Source organism: Pollicipes pollicipes, unplaced genomic scaffold, assembly GCF_011947565.3.
Source record: "Pollicipes pollicipes isolate AB1234 unplaced genomic scaffold, Ppol_2.1 Scaffold_4740;HRSCAF=5597_pilon_pilon_pilon, whole genome shotgun sequence".
Classification (NCBI taxonomy): Eukaryota; Metazoa; Arthropoda; class Thecostraca; order Pollicipedomorpha; family Pollicipedidae; genus Pollicipes; species Pollicipes pollicipes.
In genome coordinates, this window is record NW_023596545.1 from 26,801,738 (window position 1) to 26,814,678 (window position 12,941).

The window sequence follows — 12,941 nt, forward strand, 5'->3', positions numbered from 1 at the left end:
TAGTCGGCGTTATCTGCACCGTGTCCAGCTCTGCCCTGGTCTCTATCCCTGGCCGTCGTACCTCGGGCGGTCTAGTCGGCGTTAACTGCACCGTGTCCAGCTCTGCCCTGGTCTTATCCCTGGCCGTCGTACCTCTGGGCGGTCTAGTCGGCTTATCTGCACCGTGTCCAGCTCTGCCCTGGTCTCTATCCCTGGCCGTCGCACCTCTCGGGCAGCCCATTCAGCGTTACCTGCAGCGTGTCCAGCTCTGCCCTGGTTTTATCCCCGGCCGTCGTACCTCTCGTGCGGTCTAGTCGGCGTTATCTGCACCGTGTCCAGCTCTGCCCTGGTCTCTATCCCTGGCCGTCGTACCTCTCGGCGGTCTAGTCGGCGTTACATGCACCGTGTCCAGCTCTGCCCTGGTCTCTATCCCTGGCCGTCGTACCTCTCGGGCGGTCTAGTCGGCGTTACCTGCACCGTGTCCAGCTCTGCCCTGGTCTGTCCCTGGCGGTCGCACCTCTCGGGCGGTCTAGTCGGCGTCCCCTCAGCGTATCCAGCTCTGCCCTGGTCTCTATCCCTGGCCGTCGCACCTCTCGGGCGGCCCAGTCGGTGTTACCCGCATCGTATCCAGCTCTGCCCTGGTCTCTATCCCTGGCGGTCGCACCTCTCGGGCGGTCTAGTCGGCGTTACCTGCAGCGTATCCAGCTCTGCCCTGGTCTCTATCCCTGGCCGTCGCACCTCTCGGGCGGCCCAGTCGGCGTTACCTGCAGCGTGTCGTGGAACTCCATCGCCTTCTCCATGGCGTCGATGAGGTTCTCCTCGCGGCGTGCGTACAGCGCCGTGATGTTGTCCCAGGCCGAGTCGAGGTCGGCCAGGTTCTTCTTGACCTCGGGCTTCTCCGGGTGGCCGCAGACCTTCATCAGGTCCTGGCCGGTGCGACGCACCTTGTCCACCTCGGGCTTGGTCTGCTCGATGCCCTGGCGGATCTCCTGCAGCTCCTGGGGCACGATGTACCCGGTCATCCACGCAAATCAGCCTGCACTATCTCATACAGCTGACGGTAGGCAGCCGTATGATGTTGGTGATGATTTGAGGTTTTGGGGCCCATCGAATGCTGTAGGTCATGCAGTGCCCATAGTAAAATTACCGCGTGTGTAATCAAGCACCGCGCGTCAAAATCACACATTTTACTGCTGCTACAAACAGAACCAGATCATGGATGTTTGTCGCACAGGCCTACGACAGTCCGACTGGCGAGGGCCTCTGCCGCACCTTCTGCTGCTCCTTGATGGCGCTGGGCTCGATGGCCGGCGGCTCCTGGTTGCCGAGTGCCTCCTGCAGCTCCTTCAGCGCCTTCATGACGCCCTGCAACTCCGACCAGAAACGCTCCGAAATGGCGAGCGCGTCCTCCAGCGAGCGGCCGCGGTCGTCCGTCGCCTTCTGCAGGTGGTCCCACAGCTTCGTGAGGTTGTCCAGCTTCTTCTTGATGTCTGAAACGGAGGTACATGTTGGTGGTGGTCTGGACTCCCCAGCGTCTCAGGGCTGATCCGCTGCGGCGTCTCGGCCCAAGACGCATCACAGAGAACGGCCATCACGCAACAACGCCCCCGCGACACGCAAAGTGGCCCAGTGGTAGACCATGGCGAGCACAGTGCCAGGGCGCGGTTCTGCAGCATTGTCACCCCGCATGCAGTTTTCGCGTACTACCCGCCCACTAGCCGCAAAGTATGCATTCTTTAACAAAGGAACCAAACCTATCCAACGCAGCATTTCACATAGCCATACGCCGATTACGAGAGCAGTGCTGTACCGCACACAAGCGTGCTCAGCCTGCTCAGCCGCCCAGTGCCACCTTCTCAGGAGGCCCACGTACCCTTCACGGCCGGATCGCCGTCGCCAGCCTTGCTGATAACGTCATCAGCGGCGCGCTTGACGGCCTCGAAGGCCACCTCGCGCTTCTCCAGGTCGTCGATGATGGCGTTGTTCTCGGCCATCTGGTCGTGGATGCGATCTGGGTGGACCGAGATGGGTTCGGCGTTGTCCACCTGGTCGGCCGTGTCCTTGAGCGCCGACAGCATGCCGTCCAGCTTGTCGGCGAACTGGGAGCACTCCTGCAGCGCCTCTTCCAGCGCCTGCTGCCGCTCGCGCAGCGTGGTGCGCAGCGCGTTGTAGCGTGCGTTGTCCGTGTCCATGATCTCGTTGACCTGTAGGCAACGCGGTGGTGTCAGCTGCCACCGGGCCGGAAAGGCAGGCACACGGCGGCAGGTCGGCCGGGCGGGCTATCTTGGCAGTTGCGATCCATACAGCAAGTTCTTTTGCGGGAATTACCACAAACGCTGCGTGAGGTAAATGCTAGCGGTGCCAACGACCTGTGTCCAAAGCGAGCCCGGAAAAACATCACGCTTTAGAATGCATACCATACCGCAGAATACCGTGGGACACATCCCGCCTCAGACTTGTGTACAAACCGCACACACACGGCGTGTTTTGGCATCGAGCTCGGTACCACCGCACCCCACCCCCGCAGCTACCGAGGGCGCGCCGTCTCTCTCTCTCTCTCTCTCCTTCTCTCTCTCTCTCTCTCTCTCTCTCTCCTCTTCACTATCCCTCTCCCTCCTCTCCTCTCCCTCTCCCTCTCCTCTCCCTCTCCTCTCCCTCTCCTCTCCCTCTCCCTCTCCCTCTCCCTCTCTCCCTCTCCCTATCCCTCTCCCTCTCCTCTCTCTCTCCTCTCCCTCTCCCTCTCCTCTCCCTCTCCCTCTCCTCCTCCCTCTCTCCTCTCCCTCTCCCTCTCCCTCTCCCTCTCCTCTCCTCTCCCTCTCCCTCTCCCTCTCTCCTCTCCCTCTCCCTCTCCCTTCTCCCTCTCTCCTCTCCCCTCCCTCTCTCTCTCTCTCTTCTCCTCTCTCTCTCTCTCTCTCTCTCTCTCTCTCTCTCTCTCTCTCTCTCTCTCTCTCTCTCCTCCGCCCACCTTCTGCGCCTCCTCGTCGTTGCAGAGCCGGGCAAGCGCACTGCCCGTTTTGTTCAGCTTGTCGATGAGAGGCTTGTGCTCGTGAATGCTCTGCAGCAGCGCCTTGTTCTTGTCCTGCTGGCGCTGGATCTGGTCCGGCCGCAGCGCCGGCATGTCCAGTCGCATCGCCTCGCCCTCCGCCTCGTCCAGCCAGTCCGAGATACCCAGGTGCGTCTCGTAGAAGTGCTCGGCCAGCGGCAGCGCCTGCTCCAGCGCGCTCAACCGGTCCGACGACAGCTTGCTGACCTGGCGACGGGCGGGCGGACCGGTCAGACACGGCTGGCGGTGAGCCGGGGGGGGGGGGGGGGAGGGGGAGAGGAAGCCCAGGACGGACGGGTCAGCCACGGCTGGCAACGAGCCGAAGGGGGGGGGGGGGGGGGCCGGACGGACGGAGTCAGACACGGCTAGCAGCGAGGCCGGGAGGAGGGGGGGAGGAGGGGTAGGTCCTCGATTGATCTGCCTGTTCGCTGCGCACCGATACCGCGGCAAGAGTCAGGATGGTAACGTTGACGCGCTGCTCCATATTTGGCTACAGTTTGCCCATATCGTAGTCTTACTTTGTTTTCACTCTTCTCACATGGAATATTTCCGCAAAGCTGTAAGTCGCCTGTCCACAAACCACACCCCACGCACAACACATTGGAGTTTAGGGGCGCGCCGACTGCGGTGGTCATTTGGCGCACAACACATTTGCACATCCTCCGGCGCAACAGCCGGTCCAGCTCAGCTCACCGATTCGACCGTGTCCTTGAGGTCGTCGACCTTCTCGCGTATCTCGGTGACGTCATCGTACTGTGCGGCGTCGCGCATGATCTTCTTGGCCGTGCTCAGCACGTCCCGCACGCGTCCCTTCTGGCTGCTGACGTCATCGTACAGCGCCTTGTGCTCCTTCAGCTGGATCCGGATGACATCCGGGTCCGAGCTGGGCGGCTCCGCCTCCTTGATCTGGGTCTCGACCTGAGTGGACGGCGCCAGCGCGTCAGGTGAGGTGCCACGTCACGCTGGAGGGATTCAGTGGTGCACGCACAGCATCGGATCGGCTTTTATCTTAAGAGTCGGCCAGTACTGGCCAGCGCGACAACAGCGTTTCATTCAAGGTGTAGGGTGACGCGCGTCACGTACCTTTCCATGATAACAGCCGTCGGTCATTGTTGTTACGACAGCTTAATGTATGCCACACGAATCAAACCATACTTCTGTTGTCCATGTGACCCATGTGCTTGCCGCCAGACGACACCAAGACTGCCCACTGCGGCCGTCGCCTGCGAGACCCGGCTCACCTCTCTAAACCAGTCGAGCAGCTCGTCAATGTCGCCGACGATCTCCAAGTTCTTCTGCTTGGTCATGCGCAGGCGCTCTGCCTTGCGCTGCACCTGCTCGACGATGGCCTCGAAGCGGCGGTTGTCGCGCGTCACCAGCGCCTCAATGGTCTGGGCGCCGTCGCCGGGCGAGATCTGGCACAGCTGCGGCCCGGCCTGGTTCACCTGGTCCAGAGCCGGCTTGTATTCCTGCACCTGAGGTCAGACGAAGTCGGGTCAGACGACGAGCGCTGGCGGCTGATGATGCCGGTAACGCTCGTGGAGGTAGCTAGTAGAGGGCGCAGGCTCGGTTTCCTAACGCACTTGATCTCCTAATCTGTAGTTGGTGTCATTGCTAGAGCAGGACAACACTCATTTCATATGATGTGCGATATAAAACGACCGTCACCGAAACCGCGCATGCCGGGGTTCCATTGAGCATCAGCATCAGCATCAGCATCAGCATCAACAGCACTGTCAGCAGCAGCGTCAGCATCAGGGCCTGGTGCGCTGACCTGCTGCTCCAGGTGCTCCATCGTCTCGTCAGGATTGGGCAGTGAGTCCACAGCCAGCAAGGTCTGCTCCGTGGCCACCAGCCACTCAGTCAGGTGGTTGTGAGCCTTGTGGAAGGCGTGCACCAGCGGCAGCACCTCCTGCGCGTTCTTCAGCAGCGAACCCGCCTGGAAGGAGAGAGGGAGAGGTTGGCTCAGCACGCCGGCTCAAGTCGGCCGCTCGTGTCCCAGTAAATCAGACACGGCCCCGGGGCATAACCGAAGTGCAAAGTAGCGGCGGTCTCCCACCATGGCTGAACGAGCCTAATGAATGTCTTCTATGAATAAGCGTAAAGAGACACTAAGGCGCGCTACTTGCTTTTATCTGACGCGTCAGGAATGACAACTCAAGCTTGCCGACACACTGCAAGCGCCATCGTTATGTAACATCTTCTGGTTGAGCGCGTGCAGAACAAACACGGGCTGGTCTCAGTCCAGACGCTGCCGTTTCAGCCAAATCTTACACACACACTGTGACCAGGCAGACCCCGACGCCAGTCGGCGACGGTCGAGCTCCGTTCCGCTCCTACGTCTCTGTCCCCTCCCTTCGGCAGCCACACCGGTCCTCACTGGCTCGCAGCGTCCACAGCGGCTCACCTTGGTCTCAAGGTCCGAATAGCGGTGACTGATGGAGTCCAGCTTGTCCTTGAGCTGGAGCGCCTCATCGCTGGAGATGTGCCGCATCAGGTCGGCGCCGATGTCCTGCAGCTCCTGCTCCGGCTCCCGGTGGTGGTCCACCTCCTCGCTGAGATCCTGCCGCCGGCGCGCCACCCGTCAGCGAGGTCGGCACAGAGCCGGCGCAGAGCCGGCACAGAGCCGGTACAGAGCCGGCACAGAGCCGGCACAGAGCCCGCACAGAACCGGAACAGAGCCGGCACAGAGCCAGCACAAAGCCCGCACAGAGCCGGGACAGAGCCGGTACAGAGCCGGCACAGAGCCAGCACACAGCCGGCACAGAGCCCGCACAGAGCCGGGACAGAGCCGGCACAGAGCCGGCGCAGAGCCGGCACAGAGCCGGTACAGAGCCGGCACAGAGCCGGCACAGAGCCGGCACAGAGCCGGCACAGAGCCCGCACAGAGCCGGCACAGAGCCGGAACAGAGCCGGCACAGAGCCGGAACAAAACCCGCACAGAGTCGGGACAGAGCCAGCACAGAGCCGGCACAGAGCCGGAACACTCGGGTTCGCGACATTCGGCAGCTGATGGGCTTAGCAGCGCAGCGAACACGCGCATAATGGAATGTGGTGACCTATCGTAAATATACTCCATGTACATAGTTTCCGCGGCTAGTGGGCCACTACCTCTAGCACCTGGGAACGCTGGTGTGCTCGTTACGCCTGGTCATCGATACAATATATACCGATATCGATGGTGACCATTATACACCAGGCTTGTCGGTTACGCCTGGCTATCCACACACGAAAGTATCGTTCATCTTCCAGCGTATCTTGACAATATCTATTACCCAAAACCTGTGACAATGTGACCTAGAGCCCCTGCTATTAATGTCCATCATCTGCCGCGGTCCTCCCATGCCTCACTCTCTGCACTCAGCTCACTCACCGTCAACTCTTCCATTTGTTCGTGCAGCTTGTCGACGTGCACTGAGAGCACCTTGTACTTGTTCAGCCGCTGCTCCATCTCGTCCATCCAGACGAGGAAGTCCTCGTAGTTGAGCACGAGCGCGCGCAGCTGCTTGCCGGCGTCCTGCAAGCGGCGGCCGAGCGCCTCGCTGTCGTCCACCAGCTTGGTGTAGGCGTCGGTGACCTCCTGCAGCCGGTCGGCCAGTGCCTGCGCCTCGTCGTCGCCCACCAGCTCCATCAGGACGGTGGCGATGTTGGCCAGCTCGTCGAAGTCGCCGCCGCGCTGCACGATCTCGCGGTGCAGCGTCTGCGGACCGCCGGGGTGGATGATGAGCAGGCGGTAGAGCTGATCACGAGTGAGCTCGCAGCTCGCGGAAGGGAGTGTGGTGCCTCGGGTTACGCACCTGACTATCACATGAATCCTAACTAGTTAGGTCGCTCGTTGAGACACAACTCACTTCTACGATCATCGCCTCCCTTGCCATTGCAAGCAATGAGGCTGACCGTCAGAAATCATCAATGGACGAGACTTGAAGCAGGTCTAGCGTTGACACGTCCTTTGCGTTCCCACGGCGCCACTGAAGCCCGGCGTCATAAGCACCTATGATGAGTAATGCAATAATGGAGGGAGCTCGTGCAAAACGATCTGGGGCTTACGTCGTGATCCTTGATCCTTCTCTGGATCTTGTCTTCATCGGTGGGAATCGTCTCCATGTCCTTCAACTTCTTTTCCATCTTTTCCAGCCACTCGACAAGTGGGCCGTTCTTATCCTGGTACTCCTTCGCGACCTGCAATGAAATGACCTCTCTTGTGAGTACTGGAACATGCTATTACCCTTGTTTGGAAGATCATACAAGTACTTCAGTAAATCACCTGTATACAGTGCTATGAAATAATAACCACACGCACAACTTATTAGACACCTATGGACCATTTACCGAGGATCCTAGTTGTTTTCAATACCTCATATAAAAAAATGCGGCGCTCGCAAAACCGTGACAAACATGTTCAACTCAGACATAATCACGACCTTTCAATCTCACCAGGACACCCCGGGAGCGACCCCCCCGCTCTCCGGCGCGGCGCATCAGCTGGCCCGGCCGCCACGTACCTTCATGGCGTCCTCGAGCTGTTGCATACGCTCGGCCGCCTGGCCGGTGAGCGCGTCGAACCGCTCGGTCAGCTGGCGCAGCTGCCCCTCGATCTCAGCTCGCTCCGCCGGCTGGCAGTTCTTGGCGATCTCCTTGCCCATGTCGAACAGGGACGACACAGAGCCCTGGCGGTCGAGCAGGAGCTTCTGCAGGAAGCGCTGCTCCTGCACCTGCGCCTTCACCACCTTATAGTCGGCCGACGGCGGCTTCTGGTGCGCCACCAGGTCCTCGGTGTCGGCCAGCCACTGCAGCAGGCCCTCAAGCGCCTCGCGGAACTTGCCCGACTGCAGCAGGCCGACGTCCAGGGCTCGCTCCCGGTTGTGCATCTGGAGACAGCGGCGGGGTCTCAGCCGGCGGGGATGCAGGAAGTGTGACGTCACGGAACACATCGTCACGGCCTGTCTCAGGCTGTGGCTGTAGGAGTGTGCGTGGGTACAGTCGAGACTCATTCTCTTGGTTTCACATGCCACTGGTGATATCGTTAGCGCCTACATACTCCGTCGGAAGTGAGGCCGGAAACAGCCTCAAGACGCCGTAAGCGAATCCACATTTTTCGATTCGATTTAACGGTGCAGGGATGAGCGCCCGGGTGTTACTCTCTGCCACTTGCAGTCGGGGCACCGAGTTGTGGTGGAAAAGACAGAAAATGAGCGTGACTCTGGGCTCAACAAACGTGACCATAGACCCCGATGCTGGGATTTCAATGTGTCCACTTGAAGCATTTGCTTAAGCGCTGCATGAACAATCTGGACATTAGCTTGTATTTCTACCGCGCCAAAAAGGCCTTCTGCGAACTGGCTGAGAAGTGTTCACTATTTATGCCCAAATTTTCGAGACAGCGTGTCTCCGTTGGCCCAAAACCAAACCCACCACGTCCAATGTCGTCCGTAGGCTCTTCCCTCGCCACCCAATTCCCTCGATTCATTTGACCACCTCTGACATACCCGCTCCTTCAGCTCGTTCCACAAGTCGTTCATCTTCTCGAGGTCGCCCTCGATGCCGGTGGTGTTGACGCCGGCGGCGGCCGACTGCACGAGGCCCTGACCGCTCTTGTTGCAGTCGTCCACGTGCGCCGAGAGCGTCTCGACGCGCGTCGTCTTGAACTGGCGGAACTCCTGCTGCTGGCGGCGGATTGTTTCCACATCGGTGGCCGGCTTCGGCAGCGAGGCCTCCTCGCGCGATGCATGTCGGATGTCCTCCACCACCACCTCGTACGTGCTGTAGAAGGTGGTCAGCTTGGTGAGCACGACGGTGACGTCCCGCTCGCGGGCGCGGCCGCGGTCGTCCATGCGGCTCAGCTGGCGCCGCATGCTGCCCAGCTGGTCACGCATCGTCTTGGCGTCGGCGGCGAAGCCCTGTCGACGGGAGAGCAGTGGTCAGCTGATGGGCAGACGGTGGTCAGCTGATGGGTGGCACAGTGGTCAGCTGATGGGCGGTTACCTGATGAGCGGCACAGTGGTCAGCTGATGGGTGGCACAGCAGCCAGCTGATGGGCAACACAGACTGCATGACAGTCAAGACTTGCAGGTAACCGAGCAGGTGCCAGGATCAGGTGCCACAGAATAACCTTTTTAATGCAGGGTTAAGCACCTGACGGCTACCTATTTTGATGCATCACTAAATGCTGATGGCCATATGGGCAGAAATTTAGGTGGTGGTTATCAATAGCAAGGAGCCAGCTATCCACGCCAGCGAAACGTATAAGCAGCCCTTACCTCCTGAACGAGGCCCTGGACTGTCTTCTCGGCGGCGTCCAGCTCGTGTCGCTCGTGCACCACCTTCTCCATGAAGACGGTGATCTCCGTCACCTGCTTCTGCACGATGATGACCTCGCGCGCCACCGGCGCCATGTTGTCCAGCTCCTCCTCCAGCACACCCAGCTGGTGGTAGAGCCCCTTGAGCCGTTCATTGACCTCATTGACGGCATGCGAAGCGTTCTGCAGGTCGCTGTGCCGGTCATCCAGCTGGTCACGTAGATCGCGCAGCCGTCGGTCGACGCGATCGACGTCGTCCTTGACGTGGTCTGCGCTGGAGCCCAGCTGGTGTGCGTCCTGACGCAGCTCGTCGCCAGCGCCGCGCACCTTCTCCAGCTGCTGGCCCAGCTGGTCGGCCTCCTGCAGCAGGTCCTTGACACGGCCCAGCATGCGCGGGTCGCGGCCGCCGCCGAGCGCGTCGTGCGCCCCGAGCCGGTCCTCGCAGCGCTGCAGGCCGTGCTCCAGGTCGCGCAGCTTGTCCTGGAAGTCGCCCACCTTGGCGGCCACGTCCTCCAGCGCCTGCAGGCGGCCGACGGCGGCGGCGCTGAGCGCGTCCCAGCGCTGCCGTAGCAGCTGCAGGTCGGCCTGCACACCTTCCTTGTCCGTGTCGGTGGCGGCGAGCAGCGCGTCGCCGCCCGACTGCGTCTGCTCGTGCTCGCCCGAGTGCAGCGACACGTCGTTCTTGAACGCCTGCACCTCGCGCAGCTGCTTCTGGATGTCGGCCTTGCGGAAGCTGATGGGCTGCATGCGGTCCAGCCGGTCCTCGGCCTTGTCCAGCCAGGGCGCGAACCTCTCCAGCGCCGCGTGGTACTTGCGGCAGAGGTCGGAGCACGTCTGCAGACGGGTGTGGCGACTCACTGCCTCCCGCTTCATGCCGTCCCAGTCCTTCTGCAGCTTATCCAGGAACTTCTGCAGCGTCTTGGCCTCCTGCTTGTTGGTCGTCTTGGCGAGCAGGTCCTGGCCCTTGCGCTGGACGAGGAACACCTCGTGCTCGCGCGCCGTCACACTCTTGTAGACGGGCTCGTACTCTGCCACCTGGCGCGCCAGCCTGTCGGCGTCAGGCTGACACCTTCAGCGGGCGGCCCATCTGGTCGACGCAGTCCTTGATCCACTCCTGTACGTCCGCGCAGCCGTCCTCGAACTCGCGGTCCTCTTTCAGCGAGTTCTCCAGCTCGGCGCGCAGGTTGTCCATCTTCTTCTGCAGCTGGTTCTGCTGGCGGCCCAGCTGGTACAGCTTGTCCTTGACCTCGGTCTTGGCCGACGGGTCGGTCAGCACGTTGCACAGCTCCTCACCGAGCGCTTCCAGCTCAGCTAGCTGCGGTCGCAGCTCGTCCACCTGGTGCTGGAGCTGGTTCAGCTTCTTCAGCTTCTGCTGCGGCTCAGTGCGCTCCGTCGACAGGTCGTCGAAGTTGTCGCCGATCTTCTGCAGGTCGCGCTGCAGGCGACCCAGCGACTCGTTGAACTGCTGGCTGGCGCCCGAGGCGGCGTCCAGGTTCTGCTCCCGATCCTCCAGCTTGGCGATCAGCTCCTCCCACTTGTCGTTGGTCTTGCGTAGCTTGTCTCCCACCTGGGAACAAACAGGCGCGACACATCAATCGCTGAGCACGTTAGCACACGGTAAGTTGCGTGCCTTAAAACATGTAAAACAAGGTCACTGACTAAGCACGACACAGTGATAACGGCACTACTTTACGAAACGACGCTTTGTTCATCCATTTTGAATCTGCCATCGAGCTTTCATCAAATATTTCGATAGCCATTGTCATATTTTTGACAATACATCAATGGTAACAAAAGCAATCCCCGCGGCAGGCACTCTGACATGATATTTCCGCCGACACACAGAACGCAGCCTCTTGTGACGAGGCCGCTGCGGTGCCGGTCGTCAAGCTCACCTTCTGCGCGGTGGCACTGTCCGGCTCTGCCTCCTCCACGAGCGCCTGACCGACGCGGTTCAGCGTCTGCAGGGTGGGGTACTGGCCGGCGAATTCGTCCCTCAGCACGGCCACCTGCTGGCTCTGCATCTGCACGAGCCGCGGGTCCGAGCTCAGCGGCCCCAGCACCGTCAGCATCTTCTCCTTGGCCTGCAGCCAGCCGTTCAGCTGGTCGTGCGTGTCGAAGAACTGGCGGCTGTCCTGCAGATTGCGCTGGCGCGCCTTGAGCCGCTCCTGCAGCGCGCGCCAGCGCTCCACCACGTCAGTGAGCGCGCCCTGCAGCAGGTCGGCGCCGGGCACGCCGGGCCGCCGGCGCAGCAGCTCGCCCGCTTGTGTCTTCAGGCCGTCCAGCGCCGGCTGCCGCTCGTACACCTCCTCCACGAGCGCTCGCACGGCGCGCAGCTGCTTGTCGGCCTCGTCGCGGCTCTGCGGCACGGCGTCGCGCGGCAGCTGGCGCTCCGTCTTGTCCAGGAACTGCTGCAGCTGCTTCAGCGTGTCCATGTGGCGGCGCACTTCGTCGCTGACGGTGTCGATGTCCGCCTTGCCGGTCGGTGAGCCGCGTACCTGCCATCTGGTAGCGATGGTTGATCTCGTTCAGCTGCGCCTGGATCGGCGATTGGTCTGTTGGGGGTGGAGGGAGGGGAGGGGGGGGGTGTTAGGCTTCGGCCCGACACGGTCTACCGGATGATAGTGGTGCCAGCGTATGAATACTGGGCTGCATGGAAATGACAATAGGTAGGCTAACACTCAGCCGTTTTAAGTGCTCACGCTGCTTGGAGAGGCGCTGACATCTCGTTGGACAGCGTTGAAATTGCACATGCAGTAAACAGATCCAAGCGCAAATGTTTCTCAGAATACCAACGCCCTGGATGAATGGCATCACTTCTCAACACACCCGCAGTTGGCACCTGCTGGTGCCGTCACAGGACGCTCGGGCCCACCAAAGCTACCGTCTTCGACCTCTGACCACCACCCGTTCGTCAGAAACGCATCCCATCTCTCTTCTCGTGCCCCTCCGCGCTCCGGTCTACACCGCACCGAGCGGGGCTGTGCACACGCCAGTCAATGCACTGTGCGCCGCTGCTTACCGTCCAGACCGACATATCCGTCAGCATGCGACTCACGGCGGCTGGGCCGGCCGGGAGCCGGCGACGAGCGCTCGAAAGAGGGCTTACGCACTGCGAACACACGCGCATGCCGCTCAGCCGCCGAGAAGCCGGGCACCGGGGCATCCGGGAAGGTCAGCGGCACACGCCAAAAAAAAAAAACACGCCAAGCGAGTGTGCCGTGAAGGAACAGAAGTAGGCGGTGCAATGACGGAACGCGTACAGAACGAAGAACAACTCAGAAGCATCGAAGGCGACGGAAAGGTATGCAGCGAAAATACAAAGCCAACCAAATGGACCGGAGTGCTGTGCTAAACGACGGGGAGCGGTGGGACGTGCCGAAAACAAAACAAATCGACGCGATTACAGCTCCGTTCCACCCCATCTGTGCAGCATGCAGGCAAGAGAAGGAGGCAAATGGAAAACAACAGACGCTGGCTTCACCACACCACCAGTGCAGTTGTTTTACCTGTCACCACCCGCTTGACACGCCTGATGTCAACGTGAGCGGTGTCCCCACCTCCGCGGGTCACCTGTACCTGGTGTCAAACACGTGACGAGGCTCCTGCTTAGGTAATAC

General features: G+C 61.0%; 1 protein-coding gene and 1 pseudogene across 1 annotated transcript in view; one reads left to right on the forward strand and one right to left on the reverse strand.

Moving 5' to 3' along the window:
- LOC119098132 (microtubule-actin cross-linking factor 1-like) overlaps positions 1 to 659 on the forward strand; it is a 21,339-nt pseudogene extending 20,680 nt beyond the window's left edge.
- A 39-nt stretch (positions 660 to 698) lies between these two features.
- LOC119098133 (microtubule-actin cross-linking factor 1, isoforms 1/2/3/5) overlaps positions 699 to 12,941 on the reverse strand; it is a gene marked incomplete at its 5' end in the record, with an annotated part of 28,666 nt that continues 16,423 nt past the window's right edge. The window contains 17 exon segments of the mRNA XM_037221062.1: positions 699 to 977; positions 1,252 to 1,469; positions 1,853 to 2,183; positions 2,945 to 3,229; positions 3,716 to 3,940; positions 4,264 to 4,437; positions 4,797 to 4,961; positions 5,430 to 5,585; positions 6,396 to 6,722; positions 7,073 to 7,204; positions 7,528 to 7,893; positions 8,512 to 8,922; positions 9,283 to 9,531; positions 9,679 to 10,356; positions 10,391 to 10,888; positions 11,217 to 11,531; positions 11,694 to 11,826. Of these exon segments, the coding sequence (XP_037076957.1) occupies positions 699 to 977; positions 1,252 to 1,469; positions 1,853 to 2,183; positions 2,945 to 3,229; positions 3,716 to 3,940; positions 4,264 to 4,437; positions 4,797 to 4,961; positions 5,430 to 5,585; positions 6,396 to 6,722; positions 7,073 to 7,204; positions 7,528 to 7,893; positions 8,512 to 8,922; positions 9,283 to 9,531; positions 9,679 to 10,356; positions 10,391 to 10,888; positions 11,217 to 11,531; positions 11,694 to 11,826 (4,942 nt within the window).